At 43.1% G+C, this 21,584-nt stretch overlaps 1 protein-coding gene across 2 annotated transcripts in view; it reads left to right on the top strand.

Moving 5' to 3' along the window:
- The window catches only part of LOC106563036 (high affinity cAMP-specific and IBMX-insensitive 3',5'-cyclic phosphodiesterase 8B), an 81,170-nt gene that overhangs the window by 22,044 nt on the left and 37,542 nt on the right, over positions 1-21,584 (top strand). For both annotated transcript variants that reach the window (XM_014128243.3, XM_014128242.3), the window contains exons 2-8: positions 4,486-4,542; positions 14,569-14,759; positions 16,358-16,417; positions 17,964-18,021; positions 18,444-18,532; positions 18,614-18,692; positions 21,403-21,543. In XM_014128243.3, the coding sequence (XP_013983718.1) occupies positions 4,486-4,542; positions 14,569-14,759; positions 16,358-16,417; positions 17,964-18,021; positions 18,444-18,532; positions 18,614-18,692; positions 21,403-21,543 (675 nt within the window). The remainder of the gene's footprint in view (positions 1-4,485; positions 4,543-14,568; positions 14,760-16,357; positions 16,418-17,963; positions 18,022-18,443; positions 18,533-18,613; positions 18,693-21,402; positions 21,544-21,584) is intronic.

The following is a 21,584-nucleotide window of genomic DNA, read 5'->3' as shown; positions in this document are numbered from 1 at the left end:
ATTACTGCAACTCGCTGTTGGCTGGGCTCCCTGCCTGTGCCATTAAACCCCTACAACTCATCCAGAACGCCGCAGCCCGTCTGGTGTTCAACCTTCCCAAGTTCTCTCACGTCACCCCGCTCCTCCGCTCTCTCCACTGGCTTCCAGTCGAAGCTCGCATCCGCTACAAGACCATGGTGCTTGCCTACGGAGCTGTGAGGGGAACGGCACCTCCGTACCTTCAGGCTCTGATCAGGCCCTACACCCAAACAAGGGCACTCCGTTCATCCACCTCTGGCCTGCTCGCCTCCCTACCTCTGAGGAAGCACAGTTCCCGCTCAGCCCAGTCAAAACTGTTCGCTGCTCTGGCACCCCAATGGTGGAACAAGCTCCCTCACGACGCCAGGACAGCGGAGTCAATCACCACCTTCCGGAGACACCTGAAACCCCACCTCTTCAAGGAATACCTGGGATAGGATAAAGTAATCCTTCTAACCCCCCCCTTAAAAGATTTAGATGCACTATTGTAAAGTGGTTGTTCCACTGGATATTATAGGTGAATGCACCAATTTGTAAGTCGCTCTGGATAAGAGCGTCTGCTAAATGACTAAAATGTAAATGTAAGGGGAACAACCACTTCAGGTCTCAGAGCGAGTGACGTCACTGATTGAAACGCTATTAGTGCGCACCACCACTAACTAACTAGCCATTTCACATCGGTTACACTTACAACCTAATGCTAATCGCATTAGCCTACGTTAGCTCAACCGTCTCGCAGGTGATCCACCAATCCTGAAGAAGTTTTAACTGACTTGCCTAGTTAAATAAAGTAGGTAAGGCATACTTTCACAAACTGTCTCTGTCCCTCTCGTCATTGTGTTTTGTACATTCCTCTCTCATGTGGTCTATGCGGTGTATCCGTCCAGAGATCTGTATATAATGACAAGATGCTCAGGTTTCCGCTCTTACAATGGGAGTCGTTTACTCAAAGGCGGAAGGCAGGCGACAAGCTTACGTCCAAAATAAGCCTATAGAAACTCATTGGGCTTATTTTGTACAGATTTTGGCGAGAGTAAAACCTCTTGCTTCACCTCTTCCACTCTCATCCGTCTCTGCCCGAGCCGGAAAAAACAGGCACGTTTCTGCACTGAACTAGGTTGAATATTTGATTAAGCTTCCTTCAGTCCAGCATCCCACATAGTTCTTGACTTGATTTCTCTCATGAATTAATTGATTTCTCACACACCAAAAAATCTAAATGGAATTCAAATAACTGAACCGATTAACTCTTAAGGTTCTAGAGTCCAGTCACTCTCTGCCAGTGGTTAGATGAGAGACTGCTGCCTGTGGTTTTGTCCACACCCCCTCTCGTCTATACCCTTCAATACACTCTCTATACACTCTATACACCCTTCTATACAGCCATCAATACACTCTCTATACACTCTATACACCCTTCTATACACCCTTCTATACACTCTCTGTACACTCTCTAGACACTCTATACACTCTCTATACGCTCTATACACTCTCTAAACACTATATACACTCTATACACTCTATACACCCTTCTATCCACTCTATACACTTTCTAGACACTAGACACTCTATACACTCTCTATACACTCTATACACCCTTCTATACACTCTATACACCATTCTATACTCTCTATACACTCTCTATACACTCTATACTCTCTATACTCTCTAGACACTCTCTATACACCCTCTAGACACTCTCTATACACTCTATACACCCTTCTATACACTCTATACACCCTTCTATACACTTTATACACTCTCTATACACTCTCTATACACTCTATACTCTCTATACTCTCTATACTCTCTAGACACTCTCTATACACTATACACCCTTCTATACACTCTATACACTCTCTATACACTCTCTATACACTCTATACTCTCTAGACACTCTCTATACACTCTATACACCCTTCTATACACGCTATACACTCTCTTAAACACCCTTCTATACACCCTTCTATACACTCTCTAGACACTCTCTATACACTCTATACACCCTTCTATACACTCTATACACACTCTAGACACTCTATACACCCTTCTATACACTCTATACACTCTCTATACGCTCTCTATACACTCTGTACTCTCTAGAAACTCTCTATACACTCTCTATACACACTCTAGACACTCTCTATACACTCTCTATACACTCTCTATACACCCTTCTATACACTCTCTAGACACTCTCTATACACTCTCTATACACTCTCTAGTCACCCATTTATACACTCTCTATACACTCTATACTCTCTAGACACTCTCTATACACTCTATACACCCTTCTATACACGCTATACACTCTCTTAAACACCCTTCTATACACCCTTCTATACACTCTCTAGACACTCTCTATACACTCTATACACCCTTCTATACACTCTATACACACTCTAGACACTCTATACACCCTTCTATACACTCTATACACTCTCTATACACTCTCTATACACTCTATACTCTCTAGAAACTCTCTATACACTCTCTATACACACTCTAGACACTCTCTATACACTCTCTATACACTCTCTAGTCACCCATTTATACACTCTATATACACTCTCTATACACTCTCTATACACTCTCTATACATTCCTCTATGCCCCTCTCTGTCCTCCTACACCGACATGGTTCAGGAACCATAGGAGACACAGGGACAGGGCACAAGAGATCTGATGAGCTCATTGTTGGCACTAATCGCCATACATTGTTGGCCATACATCAGATCCTAACTGATGTCCCCACAAACAAACACAAACAGTCCCTTATCCATTGAATGTGACTGCAGAGCTGGCCTCATTCAACTCTGTAAGGGAGGCCAAGAGGGACAATTAACACAGTACTGAGTCAATGAGCCGTGATGAGCTGTGATAAACAGATAATGACAGGTGTCCAGAGAGGCACAGAGACAGATATGGGTCAACGTGAAGTACTGCATATGTGGAGACTTGGGTATTGGTCTGAGATGTCATTGCCACCCACCAATGTGGGTCGTTCAACGAAATTAGTGCCATTTGCTTCCTTTTGGCATTTTAAGGACACCAATATTGAATTTTAAAAGCCTGTTATATTAAATGAAGTGCCCTTTAATATAGGTCACATGGAGAATTCAATAAATCTGATTTTCAATATGAATAAAGACTTGCTAAAGTGGCAAAATTCAGCATTTTAACGTCCCTCGGTGCACCCTCTGTGACTCCTAGAAACGTTTTAAACCACAACTCCAACATTTCTCCAAATGTTCACCATCATTGTAAAGCCCTAGTTATTTTGTTGTTTTGACAAAGTCATTTCTGAAGATTATTATTTATTTCATGGTGATTCATTCACGTCTGTCCCTCATGTTTAATGTCAACCCTGTTACGTGAACTGAATTTTCATTTTAATATGATGAAACTATTCCTTTTAAAATATTTATTTAAAAAAAAAAACACTGAACATCAAATAGTCAAATCATAGTGTAGAAGCAGGTGAGCTGGTTCTTTTCGGCCATTTTCAAGCATAACACGTCAACCCTCTTACCCATAGACAGACAGGCTAGGAATGTTTAAAAAAAAAAATTAAATAAAAGAATAAGCTTGCATTCAATTGCCCCTCTCTGTTGCACACAACTATCTTCCATTCCCGCTGTCACAAGAGGATTTATGGCTGATTTAAGGTGAAATGGTCAACCCTGTTACGGCCAACCCTGTTACTTTATTTGCCGCTTAATAGGCACTTTTTATAGGCTTTTTATTGTTTTTTTTTAAACCTCAAGAGAGGTTGAAGTGGAACATGTGTTCTTTATGACAGAATGTTAAAATTGTATTGAAATCAAACATGTTTTTTTTCACCAAGTCACAATTCTCAAAAGGCACCGAATTGGTGGAAGGACCCATGTGCATGTCATTTTTTTAAGCTGCGTTAGCTACAGTCTATCAACAGTGTCGGTACTGCTCGTCCACAAGGCATTACTCACATACACCTGTCTGTCTGTATCCCTTAATACTCTTTAAAGAGGCTTGTAACGGACCTTGTCTTGCTGCGTCACTAATAGTGTGAGTGTGTGCTTGGAACATCCTAAGCCGTTAGTCGATAGTCCAGTAGCCAGAAATCCTTCCTGCTATAGTTGAGTAACATTGTTCAGTAAGCTAACCAAGGTTTGTTCAGGAGTGTAGAGCTTCTGTTTTTTTACTGAGGAATACCTGCTTATGGAGTATTAGCTGGTTGAGACAGAGAGAGGGAGAAAGAAAGAGATAGAGAGGGGGAAAAGCGATAGCGAGAGAGTGGTTCAGGGCATGTATGGTACCTGAAGAAGAGGGTAAAATGGTAAGCAGTACTCTGTTTCCCATTTTTTCGACGTTTCATTTTTTTTACTCCTACTCTCTCGTCTGTTTTTACTCTTGCTATTCATTGTTTTGTTGTTTTTGTCGGAGCTTGAACTCATTCCATCTCTCTCTCTCTCTGGTTGTGTTCCAGGTATCAGCCACAGAAGAATGCATAGGACCTATGAGACTGACCCAAGAACCTATTCAGGTAAAACTGCACTTTACATTCTTCTGTATTTCTCCTGTTAACAGCATGCTCCAGTTTGGTGCCCACCGTCCGTCAATTATCAGGAGTCTGCTGTATTTTGTTATGCAATTCAGTGATGTTACATGTTGTGGTAGAGCACATCATGGGAAGTTTGTCTCTTCTTCACGCTACTAGAGGCTTTGGAGTGGTGGCCATTTTGATTGGCACAGAATAGGATTTTAGGATGTGATTAGAAAGCGTAATCAGAGAGATTTGCGAAAATTACTTTTGGGGCCTGTACATTTTGTTTGCATTTCAGTTATTTAGCCAGAGCTGTGTAAAACCAGTGCATTCAAATAAGCAGGCTGAACAACAGCATACAAACACATCAGCGGAATCAAATCATATCAAATCCAATTTTACTTCTCACATGCGCCGAATACAACAGGTGTAGACCTTACTGTGAAATTCTTACTTACAAGCCCTTAACCAACAATGCAGTTCAAGAAATAAAGTTAATAAAATATTTACTAAATAATCTGAAGTAAAAAATGTAATAAAAAGTAACACAATAAAATAACATTAATGAGGCTACATACAGGGGGTACCGGTACTAGTCAATGTGCGGGAGATGGGAAAACCTTCCAGAAGGACAACCATCTCTGCAGCACTCCACCAATCAGGCCTTTTATGGTAGAGTGGCCAGACGGAAGACACTCCTCAGTAAAAGGCACATGACAGCCAGCTTGGAGTTTGCCAAAAGGCACGAAAAGGACTCTCAGACCATGAGAAACAAGATTCTCTGGTCTGATGAAACGAAGATTGAACTCTTGGCCTGAACGCCAAGCGTCACGTCTGGAGGAAACCTGTCACCATCCCTATGGTGATGCATGGTGGTGGCAGCATCATGTTGTGTGGATGTTTTTCAGCGGCAGGGACTAGGAGACTAGTCAGGATCGAGGGAAAGATGAATGGCGCAAAGTAAAGAGAGATATTTGATGAAAACCTGCTCCAGAGCACTTAGGACCTCAAACTGGGCCAAAGGTTCACCTTCTAACATGACAACGACCCTAAGCACACAGCCAAGACAACGCAGGAGTGGCTTCGGGACAAGTCTCTGAATGTCCTTGAGTGGTCCAGCCAGAGCCCGGACTTGAAACCAATCTAACATCTCTGGAGAGACCTAAAAATAGCTGTGCATTGACGCTCCCCATCCAACCTGACAGGGAACCTCCCGAAATACAGCTGTGCCAAGAAGACTCGAGGCTGTAATCGCTGCCAAAGGTGCTTCAACAAAGTACTCAGTAAAGGATCTGAATACAATTTTTTTGTTGCAAAAAAGTTTTTGCTTTGTTATTATGTGGTATTGTGTGTAGACTGATGAGGGGAAAAAAACTATTATATATAAGGCTGCAACATAACAAAATGTGGACAAAGTCAAGGGGTCTGAATACTTTCCGAATGCGCTGTATGTCTATCTACAATATGTAGATTGTGACTGTGTCTGTATTCACTATGGGATGTGATCTCTGTGTTTCCATTAGTAGTGGTGGCAAGGGTAGGGGGGTGCATTGCTAGATGTTCCCATAGACTTCCAGTCATTGAGCCAACGACTATCCATTTAAAAGCGTGTCTCAGCAGAAATATACTCATTCAAGGGTTATTTCTTTATTTTGACTATTTTCTACTTAGTAGAATAATAGTAAAGACAACAAAACTTTGAAATAACACATATGGAATCATGTAGTAACCAAAAAAGTGTTAAAAAAAGATTTTAGATTCTTCAAAGTACCCACCCTTTGCCTTGATGACAGCTTTGCACACTCTTGGCATTCTCTCAACCAGCTTCACCTGGAATGCTTTTCCAACAGTCTTGAAGGAGTTCCCACATATGCTGAGTTCTTGTTGGCTGCTTTTCCTTCACTTTGCAGTCCAACTCATTCCAAACCATCTCAATTGGGTTGAGGTCAGGTGATTGTGGAGACCAGGTCATCTGATGCAGCACTCCATCACTCTCCTTCTTGGTCAAATAGCCCTTACACAGCCTGGAGGTGTGTTGGGTCATTGTCCTGTTGAAAAACAAATAATAGTCCCACTAGCACAAACCTGATGTGATGGCGTATTTCTGCAGAATGCTGTGGTAGACATTCAGGTTAAGTGTGGCTTGAATCACACCTCTTCCTCCATGCTTCATGGTGGGAACCACACATGCAGAGATCATCTGTTCACCTTCTCTGCGGCTCACAAAGACACGTCGGTTGGAACCAAATATCTTATAAGTTGTACTAATCAGACCAAAGTACAGATTTCCACCGGTCTAATGTCCATTGCTCGTGTTCCTTGGCCTAAGCAAGTCTCTTCTTATTATTGGTGTCCTTTAGTAGTAGTTTCTTTGCAGCAATTTGACCATGAAGGCCTGATTCACACAGTCTCCTCTGAACAGTTGATGTTGAGATATGTCTGTTACTTGAACTCTGTGAAGCATTTATTTGTGCTGCAATTTCTGAGGCTGGTAACTCTAATGAACTTATCCTCTGCAGCAGAGGTAACTCTGGGTCTTCCTTTCCTGTGGCGGTCCTCATGAGAGCCAGTTTCATCATAGCGCTTGATGGTTTTTGCGACTGCACTTGAAGAAATGTCAAAGTTCTTGACCTTGACCTTCATGTCTTAAAAGTAATGATGGACTGTCATTTCTCTTTTCTTATTTGAGCTGTTTTTGTCATAATATGGACTTGGTTTTTTACCAAATAGGGCTATCTTCTATATACCACCCCTACCTTGTCATAACACAACTGATTGAATCAAACGCATTAAGAAGGAAAGAAATTCCACAAATGGACTTTTAACTAGGCACACCTGTTAATTGAAATGCATTCCATTCCACCTCATGAAGATGGTTGAGAGAATACCAAGAGTGTGCAAAGCTGTCATCAAGACAAAGGGTGGCTACTTTGAAGAATCTCAAATATAACATATATTTGGATTTGTTTAACACTTTTTTGAGGTTATTACATGATTCCTTATGTCTTATTTCATAGTTTTGATGTCTTCACTATTATTCTACAATGTAGAAAATAGTTAAAATAAAGAAAAACCCTGGAATGAGTAGGTGTGTCCAAATTTTTGACTGGTACTGTATATATTTTTAATTGCATCCAATTCTTTGGTTTAAATGAATATAGGGGAAACACTGGAGCTATTATTGCATGATAGAATGGTTTCAACATGGCGTAACAATGAGACACCACATGACACAACAGTGTAAAGGGTCCTGTGTGTAGCTGGTGTAGAGAGTCAGGCGCAGGACAGCAGATATGAGTAATCAACGTACTTCACTCAAAAATACAAGGCCACATAGCGAGGCCCACAAAAAACGGACCGATGTACAATGAACAATCACTCACAAACAAAACATGGGGAACAGAGGGTTAAATAATAATCAAGTAATTGGTTGAGTGAAGCCAGGTGTGTAAGACAAAGACAGAACAAATGAAAAGTGGATCGGCGGTGGCTAGAAGGCCGGTGACGTCGACCGCCGAACGCCGCCCGAACAAGGAGAGGGACCGACTTCAGCGGAAGTCGTGACACATGCAGCATACATGTACACTATATAACTATTTTCACTAGGGGTTGGAACCAAAATGATTTTCCAATTGTTCCGTTCTGAACAGAACCCCTATTTTTTTTGTTCTGACCAGCATAATAAAGTTCTGAATCTGTTCAAACCCCCCAAGAAATGTACGGTTCATAAAAGTTCCATTTAGTTTATATTTTAACCCGTGAAATGAACATAGTAATTACATTTAGCTTGTGAATTTACTCCACCAGTTAGTGCAGATAGAGCATTTTGGTATGGAACGGGTAAGCTAGATGTTAACATGTTTGTTCGGTCAGATATGTGCAGGAACCAAAAAAAAACATTATTATCCGGTTCTCAAGATTTTAAAATAACGGAGATCACTTTCGTTCGCAGTTCTGTTTCTGTTTCCTCTGAAAATGTAGTTTTTTTCCCCCGGTTTTCGGTTGTGTTCCCTGAACTGGTTCCATCCCTGCTTTACACCCGATGGTGTGTGGGTTGGTGGTAGTTAAGTTTCCGGTGACCAGCTGTGAACAGCTGCTAGTCTGAGGTTGAGGTTGTGTCCTGTGGATTGGGATTAAGGCAGTGTGAGCCTTTGAGAAGTCCAGATTAGCTCCCAGGCCTTAACGCTGTTGTGTAATTTAGGAAAGGGAGTTTTAGTTACACAAGATCATAGGTGTTTTATGTTTCTTGTGCATCTAGACATCTAGGTCTCTGTCTTTTTACACTCTCTGTCATTGCGCTTGATGGAGTAATGGAATAGTCCTAAAAGTGCAAACCTCCCCCGCCATCTGGCGGGCTTAATCAAATGCTCAAAGTGTTTGAAAGAAAATACATACCGAAAGGCTCTACCCTTCATCCACCCGTCTTTATTGTGCTGAATAAAACCTCATCCAAACCTCATATCCAGAACTCATCCATTCTTCTTTATCAGGCTGTGTAAAAGCCTCTGCAGGAGGTAGTGTCTGGCAGCGGCTGGCTGAACCAGGTGGAAGGACTAGAGACTTTATTACAACCCCTCCTCCCCATACAGCCCTCAACACACGCTCCATTAAAATAACTACTCTCCTCAAGATGTGGAGCGCACACACACACACACACACACACACACACACACACACACACACACACACACACACCACACACACACACACACACACACACACACACGCACCACGCAAACACGCACACAAAGTCATACACACAAACAGACACACAAGGGTGCAGACGCACACTCACACATACAGTTGCGTACACACACACAGAGTCATGCACACGCACAAACAGACAGCGGAAGCACACACACATCCGCACACACACACACAGTCTCGTACGCACACAGAGTCATGCACACACAAACTCCACTGTACCATGACCTAACTCCCCACTCCCTCTTTACCTCCCTCCCACTTGAACAGGGAGAACGAGAGAGAGAAAAGAGAGAAGAAAAGATAAAATGCTCCGGAGGAGAGCGTTGCATGCTGAAAGTTTCCTCCTGACATTTATCATTCCCTCTGAGCCCTGGAAAGACTCGGTAACTCCAAATCTACTTCTCTCCGCTCCTTCGTTTCTGCACCCTGTCACAGGACTCCTCCTCAATCAGAGGGATTATTTTTCCAGAGGGCTCAGAGGGTGAACTGTTGTTGACTGTAGGCTGCAGAAGACAGTATACAGGGTGCTCTGCTCTTACTTTGGACAGGGAACTTAGGATGGTCACTTAACTTAAGAAACCATATGGCGAAACGTTGTAGCCCCCACTTCAAAACACGGGAAAAGCATTTACATGTTGTTCTGAGTGTGAGGAGTAAACCACGCTTATTAGGAAGGATCCATCAGATTGATGACTGTTAGTATGTCTCCTCCACACCGTACTCCTTGGCTCTACGCCAAGAGGAGTCCCACTGACAAGACTTGGTGTAAAGCCAGTCAGCTAGACGTCTCTCTCTATCGCTCTGAGAAAATATCTGTCTAACTGTCAGTCTAACTGTCTGTCTGTCTGTCTGTCTGTCTGTCTGTCTGTCTGTCTGTCTGTCTGTCTGTCTGTCTGTCTGTCTGTCTGTCTGTCTGTCTGTCTGTCTGTTCCATACCTTCGTCCCTCTAACTGTCTGTCTGTCTATCTGTCTGTCTGGTCAAGGGTGTGCAGAGATGGAGGCTTAAAGGATTCTAGCTTTAACCTCTGAACTGTGACTGGGTGAGTCAGCGTGGCACAGCAGTCAGGGGTAGAGGCCCTTCTCTATGTCAGTCCTGCCTTGAGGGCAACACAGTGTGTAAACCACTTAGGGAAACCACTGGAATTAATCACTATTAAGTGATTGTGTGTTCAAACACACTCCAACTATTTAGCACTTGGGTGATAAAGATACTCATGAAAGACATCCACTTGGAGGCAGTATGATCAGTCACTTTAACTCTACCTACATGTACGTATTACCTCAATTACCTCGACTAACCGGTGCCCCCGCACATTGACTCTGTACCGGTACCCCCTGTATATAGCCTCGCTACTGTTACTTTACTGCTGCTGTTTCATTATTTGTTTCTTTTATTTTCTATGTTTTACTTATCTACTTTTTACTTAACACTTTTTTTTCTAAAAACTTCTTAAATCAAATCAAATCTAATTTTCAAATCAAATTTGATTTGTCACATGCGCCGAGTACGTGTAGATCTTACAGTGAAATGCATACTTACAAGCCCTTAACCAACAATGCAGTTTTAAGAAAAATACCTAAAAAATAAGGAATAAAAGTTAGAAATAATTAAAGAGCAGTATTAAAATAACAATAGTGAGGCTATATACAGGGTGTACCGGTACAGAGTCAATGTGCGGGGGCACCGGTTAGTCGAGGTAATATGTACATGTAGGTAGTTATTAAAGTGACTATGCATAGATAATAACAGAGAGTAGCAGCATCATAAAAGGGGGGTGGGGCAGTGCAAATAGTCTGGGTAGCCATTTGATTAGATGTTCAGGAGTCTTATGGCTTGGGGGTAGAAGCTGTTTAGAAGCCTCTTGGACCTAGACTTGGGGCTCCGGTACTGCTTGCTCTGCGGCAGCAGAGAGAACAGTCTATGATTAGGGTGGCTGGAGTCTGACAATTTTTAGGGCCTTCCTCTGACACCGTCTGGTATAGAGGTCCTGGATGGCAGGAAGCTTGGCCCAGTGATGTACTGGGCCGTATGCACTACCCTCTGTAGTGCCTTGCAGTCGGACGCCAAGCAGTTGCCTTACCAGGCAGTGATGCAACCCATCAGGATGCTCTCGATGGTGCAGCTGTAGAACCTTTTGAAGATCTGAGGACCCATGCCAAATCTTTTCAGTCTCCTGAGGGGGAAAGGGTTTGTCGTGCCCTCTTCATGACTGTCTTGGTGTGCTTGGACCAAGTTAGTTTGTTGGTGATGTGGACACCAAGGAACTTGAAGCTCTCAACCTGCTCCACTACAGCCCCGTCGATGAGAATGGAGGCGTGCTCCTTCTCCACGTTGAGGGAGAGGTTTTTTATCCTGGCACCACACTGCCAGGTCTCTGACCTCCTCCTTGTAGGCTGTCTCGTTGTTGTCGGTGATCAGGCCTAACGCTGTTGCGTCATCGGCAAACTTAATGACGGTGTTGGAGTCGTGCCATGAAGCTGTTGTTGGTTAAGGGCTTGTAAGTAATGTGACAAATAAAATGTGATTTGATTTGATTATGTGTATGTACACGGACTCAAGCGGCAACACACACAGAACTGTGTACGTGTGGCGCCCCCTGTCTGGCCCGTGTGCGGGTGCAGGGCAGGTCGGCAGATAGTAGGATTTTGGGACGGTGTCGCCTGAGGTGTGTGTGTGTGTGTGTGTGTGTGTGTGTGTGTGTGTGTGTGTGTGTGGAATTTCACACGGCAGCTCCATGGTTACACAGCCCAGCTCGGGATCAAAGGGTGTAGACCTTTCACAGCCTCCTACCAATGCCAGCTCCTTCCCCCCCCCCCCCCTTCTCTTTTCTCCTCTTCTTCTCATCCATCCTCTGCTCCCTTCTTTCCCTCATGATCCTGCCAGTCTGTCCGGCATGACTGGCGAGACGGCTCGCTCTCTCTTCTTGGTCTCCCTCGGGCTGTTTCTCTTTCAATCAAATCAAATTCTATTGGTCGGCCTACACATATTTAGCAGATGGTTTTTGCGGGCGTAGCGAAATGCTTGTGTTCCTAGCACCAACAGTGCAGTAATACCAAGCAATACACACAAATCTAAAAAGTGAAACGTAATTAAGAGATCTTTATAAATCTCTATCCCTACTTCCTTTCTCCCTGTGTTAGTTGTCCATTGCTGTGTGTGTGTGTGTGTGTGTGTGTGGTGTGTGTGTGTGTGTGTGTGTGTGTGTGTGTGTGTGTGTGTGTGTGTGTGTGTGTGTACACACAAGTCCCTCCATTCTTGCCTCTTGTCTCTTACTGCTCTACTATAGGAGTCAAGTATTGGTAAAGTTACCATACAGTATGAAGAACTGTCGGTGTACAGTACAGGCCAGACAACTGTTGGTGTGAAATACAGCTCTCATCAGCCATCATTAACTATCATCCAACTGGCTCCTGGTTACTTTTATACTGAACAAAAATATGAACGCAGCACGCAACAATTTCAATGCTTTTACTGATTTCAAATAATATATAATAGTTCACCTTTAATTTAACCAGGTAGGCTAGTTGAGAACAAGTTCTCATTTACAACAGCGACCTGGCCAAGATAAAGCAAAGCAGTGCGGCAAAAACAACAACACAGAGTTACACATAAACAAACGTACAGTCAATAATACAAAAGAAAATAAAGATTTTTCTATTTTTTCTATTACAGTTCATATGAGGAAATCAGGCAATTTAAATCAGTTCATTAGGCCCTAATCTATGGATTTCACATGAATGGGCAGGGGCACAGACATGGGTGGGCCTGGGAGGGCATACTGTGCATTCATAAACTATTCAGACCCCTTGACTTTTTTCCACATTTTGTAACGTAACAAAATGTGTGAGATGTCAAGGGGTCTGAATACTTTCCGAATGCACTGTGAGCCCACCCACTTGGGAGCTAGACGCTCCCACTGGGGAGCCAGGCCCAGCCAATCAGAATTTGTTTTTCCCCACAAAAGGGCTAATTACAGACCGAAATACTCCTCAGTTTCATCAGCTGTCCGGGTGGCCAGTCTCAGACTATCCTGCAGGTGAAGAAGCCGGATGTGGAGGTCCTAGGCTGGTGTGGTTACACGTGGTGTGTGGTTGTGAGGCCAGTTAATCATACTGCCAAATTCTCTAAAATTATGTTGGATGCGGCTTATGGTAGAGAAATGAACATTCAATTCTCTGGTAACAGCTCTGGTGGACATTCCTGCAGTCAGCATGTCAGTTGCACGCTCCCTCATAACTTGAGACATCTGTGGCATTGTGTTGTGTGACAAAACTGCACATTTTAGAGTGGCCTTATTGTCCCCAGCACAAGGTGCACCTCTGTAATGATCATGTAATGATCAGTTTAAATCAGCTTCTTGATATGCCACACCTGTCAGGTGGATGGATTACCTTGGCAAAGGAGAAATGCTCACTAACAGGAATGTAAACAAATTTGTGGACAACATTTTAGAGAAATAAGCTTTTTGTATGTATGAAACATTTCTGGGATCTTTTATTTCAGCTCATGAAACATGGAACAAACATTTTACATGTTGCATTTATATTTTTGTTCTGTATAGATTAAGGAACAATAGCAGGCTTTCATTGGAATAGGAGATGAAAGTGGTGTGAAGTTGTGTGTTTGAACGGTTAATGCTGCAATATGTAACGTTTTGGGCGACTCGTCCAAATTCACATAGAAATGTGAGTTACAGATCTGTCATTCGCATTAAAATCAAGTCTACGAAGCGGTAGATCTGTTCTGTGAGCTATTTCTATGCTTCCCGTTCTTCTGTTTCGTTTTTGCATCTTTTACATTCGGTTTTGTACACCAGCTTCAAACAGCTGAAAATTCTATATTTTTGATTGTAGGACAGATATTTCACAGCAGTTTTTATGGTGCAATGATTATCTACAGTACAATATACATTGCTTGTTTTGTCACATAAACTGAAATTAGGCAAACTATTCGAATTTTAGCAACCAGGAAATGGCGGAGCGATTTATGCATATTGCAACTTTAAGTGATGTATGTTTTACTATTTAATTTATAATTTTTTGTGATACTGTACTGTATATCAGCACTTAAAAGCACTGATAAGCTTATTAGTCTACCGGTCCTAGCTTCATGTTTGTATAAAACAACTTCAGAAAGATTATAACCACACACTATTGCTCCGACAAGCAAAAAATTATTTATTAACAAATTATTTATTAAAGTAACCAATGTTTTGCCTCTGTCAGGTAAGAGGTACTTCAGACCATCTGCTCTCTCTCTCTCTCTCTCTCTCTCTCTCTCTCTCTCTCTCTCTCTCTCTCTCTCTCTCTCTGTCCCAGGTCCTGCTGGTGTTTGCGAAGGAGGATGGTCAAAGCGATGCCTTCTGGTGGGCGTGTGACCGGGCGGGTTTCAGGTGTAACATCGCCCGAACGCCTGAGTCCGCTATCGAGTGTTTCCTGGACAAGAGCCACGAGATTGTAGTCATCGATGGACGCCACTCACGATACTTTGTGGCAGAAGCTGTCTGTCGGTAAACTCAAACTGTCTGTCTGTCTGTCTGTCGGTCAGTGATGGGCAACTTTGATGGGGCTGGGGGCCACAAAAAATCTTGCTCACAGGTCTGTGTAGCCGCATCCATACCCTCTCACACACACATTGCATTGTGAGCAAATCATTTTAGTGGCCCCCATTTTGACAGTGTAGATGAAAAAAATATTTTTAAAAGTTACTTTTGTGCAAGTCTACACATTTTGCCATGGGGTGTAGAAAGAATTATGCAGTTTCAAAGCATGTTTGCTGCAATTGTACACATTTAACCAAATCAATGCCCCCCCCCCCCCCCCCCCCCCCCACACACACACACACAGCCGGTAATTCCACCTTGATAAGAAGTTTAGATAGCTGGCCTCTAAAATAATTTAGCAATTTAAAAATGTTTAGCTGATCTATGGATTTCACATGACTTGGAATACAGATATGCATTACAGATACCTTAAAAACCATTTAAGGGCGTGCATCATAAAACCAGTCAGTATCTGGTGTGACCACCATTTGCCTCATGCATCGCCACACATCTCCTTTCGCATAGAGTTGATCAGGCTGTTAATTGTGGCCTGTGGAATGTTGTCCCACTGCTCTTCAATGGCTGTGCGAAGTTGCTAGATATTGGCGGCAACTGGAACACACTGTCGCACACGTTGATCCAGAGCATCCCAAACATGCTTAATGGGTGACATGTCTGGTGAGTGTGCAGGCCATGGAAGAACTGGGACATTTTCAGCTTGTGTACAGATCCTTGCGACATGGGGCCGTACATTATCATGCTGAAACGTGAGGTGACGGCGGCGGATTAATGGTAGGACAATGGGCCTCAGGATCACAAAATATGAGAGAAATAAGATTTTTGTGCATATGGAACATTTCTGGGATAATTGTTTTGTAGCTCATGAAACATGTTGTGTTTATATTTTTGTTCAGTGTAGATACACTAAAAACTCAAACTGTCCTAATAATCCCACCCAGTATTTATCATGTGGTCAGACCATGATATGCTTCTTTATACAGTATCTAGAGATTAGAGTTATTAGTCACGCATGGTTATATTTTCCCAGAAGCAGAGTGGCTTTCTCTCTTCTCAATAAAGACCGATCTATCACAAGTTTCTTTCTTTCTCTCTTTCTCTCTTTCTCTCTTTCTCTCTCTCTCTCTCTCTCTCACTCTCTCCTTCTCTCAAACTCCTTCCCTCTCCCTCCCTTCCTCCCTCCCATCCCTCCAGTACATTGTGTCCATGGTGAGCCTGTGTAAAGTAGAGAAATGTTCTCTCATATGCCAATGACATCACTCCTCCACTGCCCACATGTTTATACTGGCACTCATTCTAAAGCCTCCTCTCATGTTGTGTGTCTGTCAAATGAAGCGATCAACTCAATCACACTTATTGCTCTCAAACCTGCCTCGTGAGTTAGCTAGGGAATTTTTTCACTTCAAGTCCTCGTATGTGGTCCAAAACATATATTTGATAATGTTGTGGTTGTGAAAATATATATTTTTCTTGGCCATCTGCGGGATTTCGAGCGCTTCTGTTTTATCAGTCTCTTAGATGATCAATCTCTTGTGTTGTTGATCCAGGTTGATTCGTGCCACAAAGCGCTCAGAACACACAGTCATTCTGGCCGTCGTGCCACAGACGTAAGTATACACGTCTATCAAATCGTAATTGATTGATGGCGTTTATTGCCATTCAAGAGAATTATTTTTCTCACAACACAAGTTACATACATACACAGACACACACACCAAATATAATGATAAATGTTTTCATGTTGATGGTGATAATGACATGCAGTACATGTATGTGTATTCTATAACGATACAGTGCCTTCGGAAAGTATTCACACCCCTTGACTTTTTCCACATTTTGTTGTGGTACAGCCTGTATTTAAAATTGATTACATTTAGATTTTGTGTCACTGATCTACACACAACACCACATAATGTAGCCTAGTGATTAAGAGCGTTGGGCCGGTAACTGAAAGGTTGCTGGTTTGAATCCCCGAGCTGACTAGGTGAAAAATCTGTCGAGATGCCCTTGAACAAGGCACTTAACCCTAATTTCTCCTGTAAGTCGCTCTGGATAAGCGTGTCTGCTAAATGACTGAAATGTAAATGTCAAAGTGGAATTTTGTTTATAGAACTTTTTTTTTAATAAATAAAAAATGAACAGCTGAAATGTCTTGAGTCAATAAGTATTCAACCCCTTTGTTAGAACTGTGGTGTGGTGTTGCACGCGCTCCTCCTTGGAAGTGGAGAGCGCGTCAGCTCCTGCTGACTCCATGAAGTGGTGCGGGATTCTGTTACGTGCCTCCTAAGAGAGGTAGTAGGTGCAGGAGTCAGGAGCAGGAGAGCAAGGATTTCCAGAAGCACAATCGTTTATTGAACGTCCCAAACACGACAACAACAGGTGAGGAAACACACCCAACGAAGTCGCCACACACAGGGGAATAAACGTAACACACGGAGGAGAAACCTCTACTCCTAAATACACTACAAATGGTACAACATGACCGTGGGGGAAAAAAACCCTGTGGCGCAAACACGCACCCCTAACGTAGCAACAACAGCAAATAATCCCTCACAAAGAATAGCAGGCAGCGGAGGTTAATAAACCCACCGAAATTAACTAATAGGACACAGGTGTAAACAAAACAGACAGACACAAACGAAAAGGAAAAATGGATCGGTGGCAGCTAGTAGGGCGGCGACGACGACCGCCGAGCACCGCCCGAACAGAGAGAGGAGCCACCTTCGGTGGAAGTCGTGACACTAGCAATGATTTTTAAAAGAATAATGGGCAAATATTGTACAATCCAGGTGTGCAAAGCTCTTAGAGACTGAACCCAAAACACTCACAGCTGTAATCGCCTCCAAAGGCGCTTTTACAAGTATTGACTCAGGGGTGTGAATACTTATGTAAATTAGATATTTATGTATTTTATTTTCAATAAATTTGCAACAATTTCTAAAAACATGTTTTCGCTTTGTAAATATGGGGTATTGTGTGTAGATGGGTGAGAAACAAAATATATTTAATCCATTTTGAATTCAGGCTGTAACACAACAAAATGTGGAATAAGTCAAGGGGTATGAATACTTACCGAAGGCACTGTATGTATATCTTATGTGAGCTGATGATGTCATAGTGTGTGCTCTCTGTGCTGTTCTCTCTACTCTATAGGCCTTCAGGTCAGGAGGAGCCGTCTGTTCTTCCTCTCCTCTGCGCTGGATTCAGCAGAGTATGTACTCTTCTCCTATGTTCTCTATGTACTGTAGGGGGAAGAGGGTATATAACTTTATATGGCATGACATCTGCCCTCACCAACTCCTCTGGGACTCTGTAAAGTGTACTGAGCGAGACAACTCAAAACACTCATGCTATCCTATCATCCATCTGCTGAGTCAGTCAGTCAGCCTGTCAGCTAGCTCATCTTATAAACACATCACAGTGGTTACCAACTGTACTGTACTGCGCTGTACTTTATTGTATGCGAGCAGTCTATTTAACATGTCAGCAGGTCACAGCTCTCATCACATGCCCTACCTCCAGGCTGAAAGGTCCGCAGCTCATAGCTGACCATGTTTGTCATATTCCACTTCATGCCTCCTTCTATCACTCTCTCTCTCTCTCTCTCTCTCTCTCTCTCTCTCTCTCTGTCAGAGGTATGTGGAGAACAGCAGTATCTCTGCCTGCTATAATGAGTTGCTCCAGATTGAACATGGAGAGGTGCGCTGCCAGTTCAAACTCAGGTACATTGGGCCTCACACACACACACACACACACACACACTATGTATGACTAAACAGATCGCTTTCTCTTGTCTCCCTCAGGGCGTGTAACTCAGTGTTCACTGCTCTGGACCACTGTCAGGAGGCTGTGGAGATCACCAGTGAAGACCATGTGATACAGGTATACACACACACCATTGGCGTAGCGTAAACCCTGCAGCCCCCGCACGGAGGGGGCCCACAAGCTCTGGGGGCCCATTCACTGGTCATCTCAAATTTACAGTTGAAGTTGGAAGTTTACATACACCTTAGCCAAATACATTTAAACTCAGTTTTTCACAATTCCTGACAATTAATCCTAGTAAAAATTCCCTGTCTTAGGTCAGTTAGGATCACCACTTTATTTTAAGAATGTGAAATGTCAGAATAATAGTAGAAAGAATGATTTATTTCAGCTTTTATTTCTTTCATCACATTCCCAGTGGGTCAGAAGTTTACATGCACTCAATTAGTATTTGGTAGCATTGCCTTTAAATTGTTTAACTTGGGTCAAACGTTTCAGGTAGCCTTCCACAAGCTTCCCACAATAAGTTGGGGGAATTTTGGCCCATTCCTACTGACAGAGCTGGTGTAACTGAGTCAGGTTTGTAGGTCTCTTTGCTCGCACACGCTTTTTAAGTTCTGCCCACAAAGTTTCTTAGGATTGAGGTCAAGGCTTTGTGATGGCCACTCCAACACACTGACTTTGTCACCCTTAAGCCATTTTGCCACAACTTTGGAAGTATGCTTGGGGTCATTGTCCATTTGGAAGACCCATTTGCGACCAAGCTTTAACTTCCTGACTGGTGTCTTGAGATGTTGCTTCAATATATCCACATAATTTTCCACCCTCATGATGCCATCTAGTTTGTGAAGTGCACCAGTCCCTCCTGCAGCAAATCACCCCCACAACATGATGCTGCCACCCCTGTGCTTCACGGTTGGGATGGTGTTCTTCGGCTTGCAAGCCTCCCCCTTTTTCCTCCAAACATAACGATGGTCATTATGGCCAAACAGTTCTATTTTTGTTTCATCAGACCAGAGGACATTTGATTTGCACTTTTCGCACCAAAGTACGTTCACCTCTAGGAGACAGAACGCGTCTCCTTCCTGAGCGGTATGATGGCTGCGTGGTCCCATGGTGTTTCTACTTGCGTACTATTGTTTGTACAGATGAACGTGGTACCTTCAGGCGTTTGGAAATTGCTCCCAAGGATGTACCAGACTTGTGGAGGTCTACAATTATGTCAATTAGCCTATCAGAAGCTTCTAAAGCCAAGCACAGTCAATTTAGTGTATGTAAACTTCTGACCCACTGGAATTGTGATACAGTGAATTATAAGTGAACTAATCTGTCTGTAAACAATTGTTGGAAAAATTACTTGTGTCATGCACAAAGTAGATGTCCTAACTGACTTGCCAAAACTATAGTATGTTAACAAGAAATATGTGGAGTGGTTGAAAGACGAGATTTAATGACTCCACCCTAAGTGTATGTAAACTTCCGACTTCAACTGTGTATATAAAAAAAATATGTAAATCATTTTGACAGTAACCCTCCTTTTTAATTTGCACATGTAGCAAGCCAAGTGTTTGTGTTGACCAATCTACATTGGTATAGGTGAGCCAGGCAGACAATAGTTTTCATGCATCGTGCATCTAGTTCAAAAAAGTTAAGGTGAATCAGGTCAGACTCTTGATATGGATGGAGAGTGAGTATGTTCTTCAAGATGGATAAAGACAAGGCCAGACCAAGTGGTGCACAAAAACAACGCAAGAAAGCTTTACCTGATCAAGGTCGTGCCAAATTAACGAATTATCACCTCGTCCTCAACTGACGAAACACCATCGCAGGCGGATGCTAGTAGGCCGAGTTATGTAGCAGCTGGCACTAGCAACCTACCAGTCCCGACCACTGTCCCCCGTCCCGGCCATGACAGTGGCCTTCCTCCTCCTCTTCGTCCTCCCCTCGAGAACAGTGGCAATTCCTCTAGTGAGACTACCGGCCCTCCATCTCCTCCTCCTCTCCCAGAAAACTAAGCTGATGACTGTCGGAGACCCAGCGGCAGCTCATGAGAGCAACCCCCTTTCTGTGAACACTGGTAAGCCTACGAGTGATAAGACGGATAGCCCCGACAGCGTGGAGTCCGTGTAATATAAATAGGCTACCAGCTAAATACTAGCTATAGATAGGCTGCATTGTCTGCATAAGGAAACAATCACTTGCAAGCGATTGTTTTGACGGTGGACTGATTGTATTATTTGGCATTAATAGATTGGTTATACGCAGCACAAACTTCTTATCCAAGCTGCTAGAGAGCGCGAGGACAACTAAGGTAGGCTATAGGCCTACAGGACAGTTGTACATGAAAAAATACATAAATTGGTTACTGATTACTATGCTGTTGCATCAAACATTCCTTTTACAATCTGCAATGTTTGAATTTCCTACTTGAATGACTGAACAAGTAAATACGTTATTGCCACCAGCCAGCATTCTAAATAGCAGCATTGCGACCCTGTAGACCTATAGCTTCATGAAACATAAACGTTAGGCTTAACATGGGAAAATGACAACATCATCTGATAGCATATCGATAGGCAGCCGCGTAGACGTCGCAATTTCAGAACCATGGACAGCGTTTAAAATAAAAAAATGTAGGGAGGGGAGGGCCCAAACTTCGACTTTGCGGTAGGTCGAGAAACTACGCTACGCCAGTGACGCGCACACACACGCACACACAAAACGCCGTCGGTCTTGACCTTGCTGGGTCGTTAAGGTATTCAGTGAAATGATGGTGAAATAAAGTAAAAATGGAAAAACCAATCCATCTCTCTCCCTCCTCCCCCAGTATGTGAACCCAGCATTTGAGTGTATGATGGGTTACCACAAGGGAGAGTTGATAGGGAAAGAGCTGACGGAACTCCCCAAGAGTGACAAGAACCGAGCAGATCTTCTAGACACCATCAACACCTGCATCAAGAAAGGAAAGGTGAGAGAGCATCAGACACTGAAAAACCTCAGGACCTCATT

The sequence above is a fragment of the Salmo salar genome, chromosome 11 (assembly GCF_965601325.2).
Source record: "Salmo salar chromosome 11, fSalSal1, whole genome shotgun sequence".
Taxonomy (NCBI): domain Eukaryota; kingdom Metazoa; phylum Chordata; class Actinopteri; order Salmoniformes; family Salmonidae; genus Salmo; species Salmo salar.
Note: the sequence above shows the minus strand (reverse complement) of the source record. Positions and strands in the feature narration are given on the sequence as shown.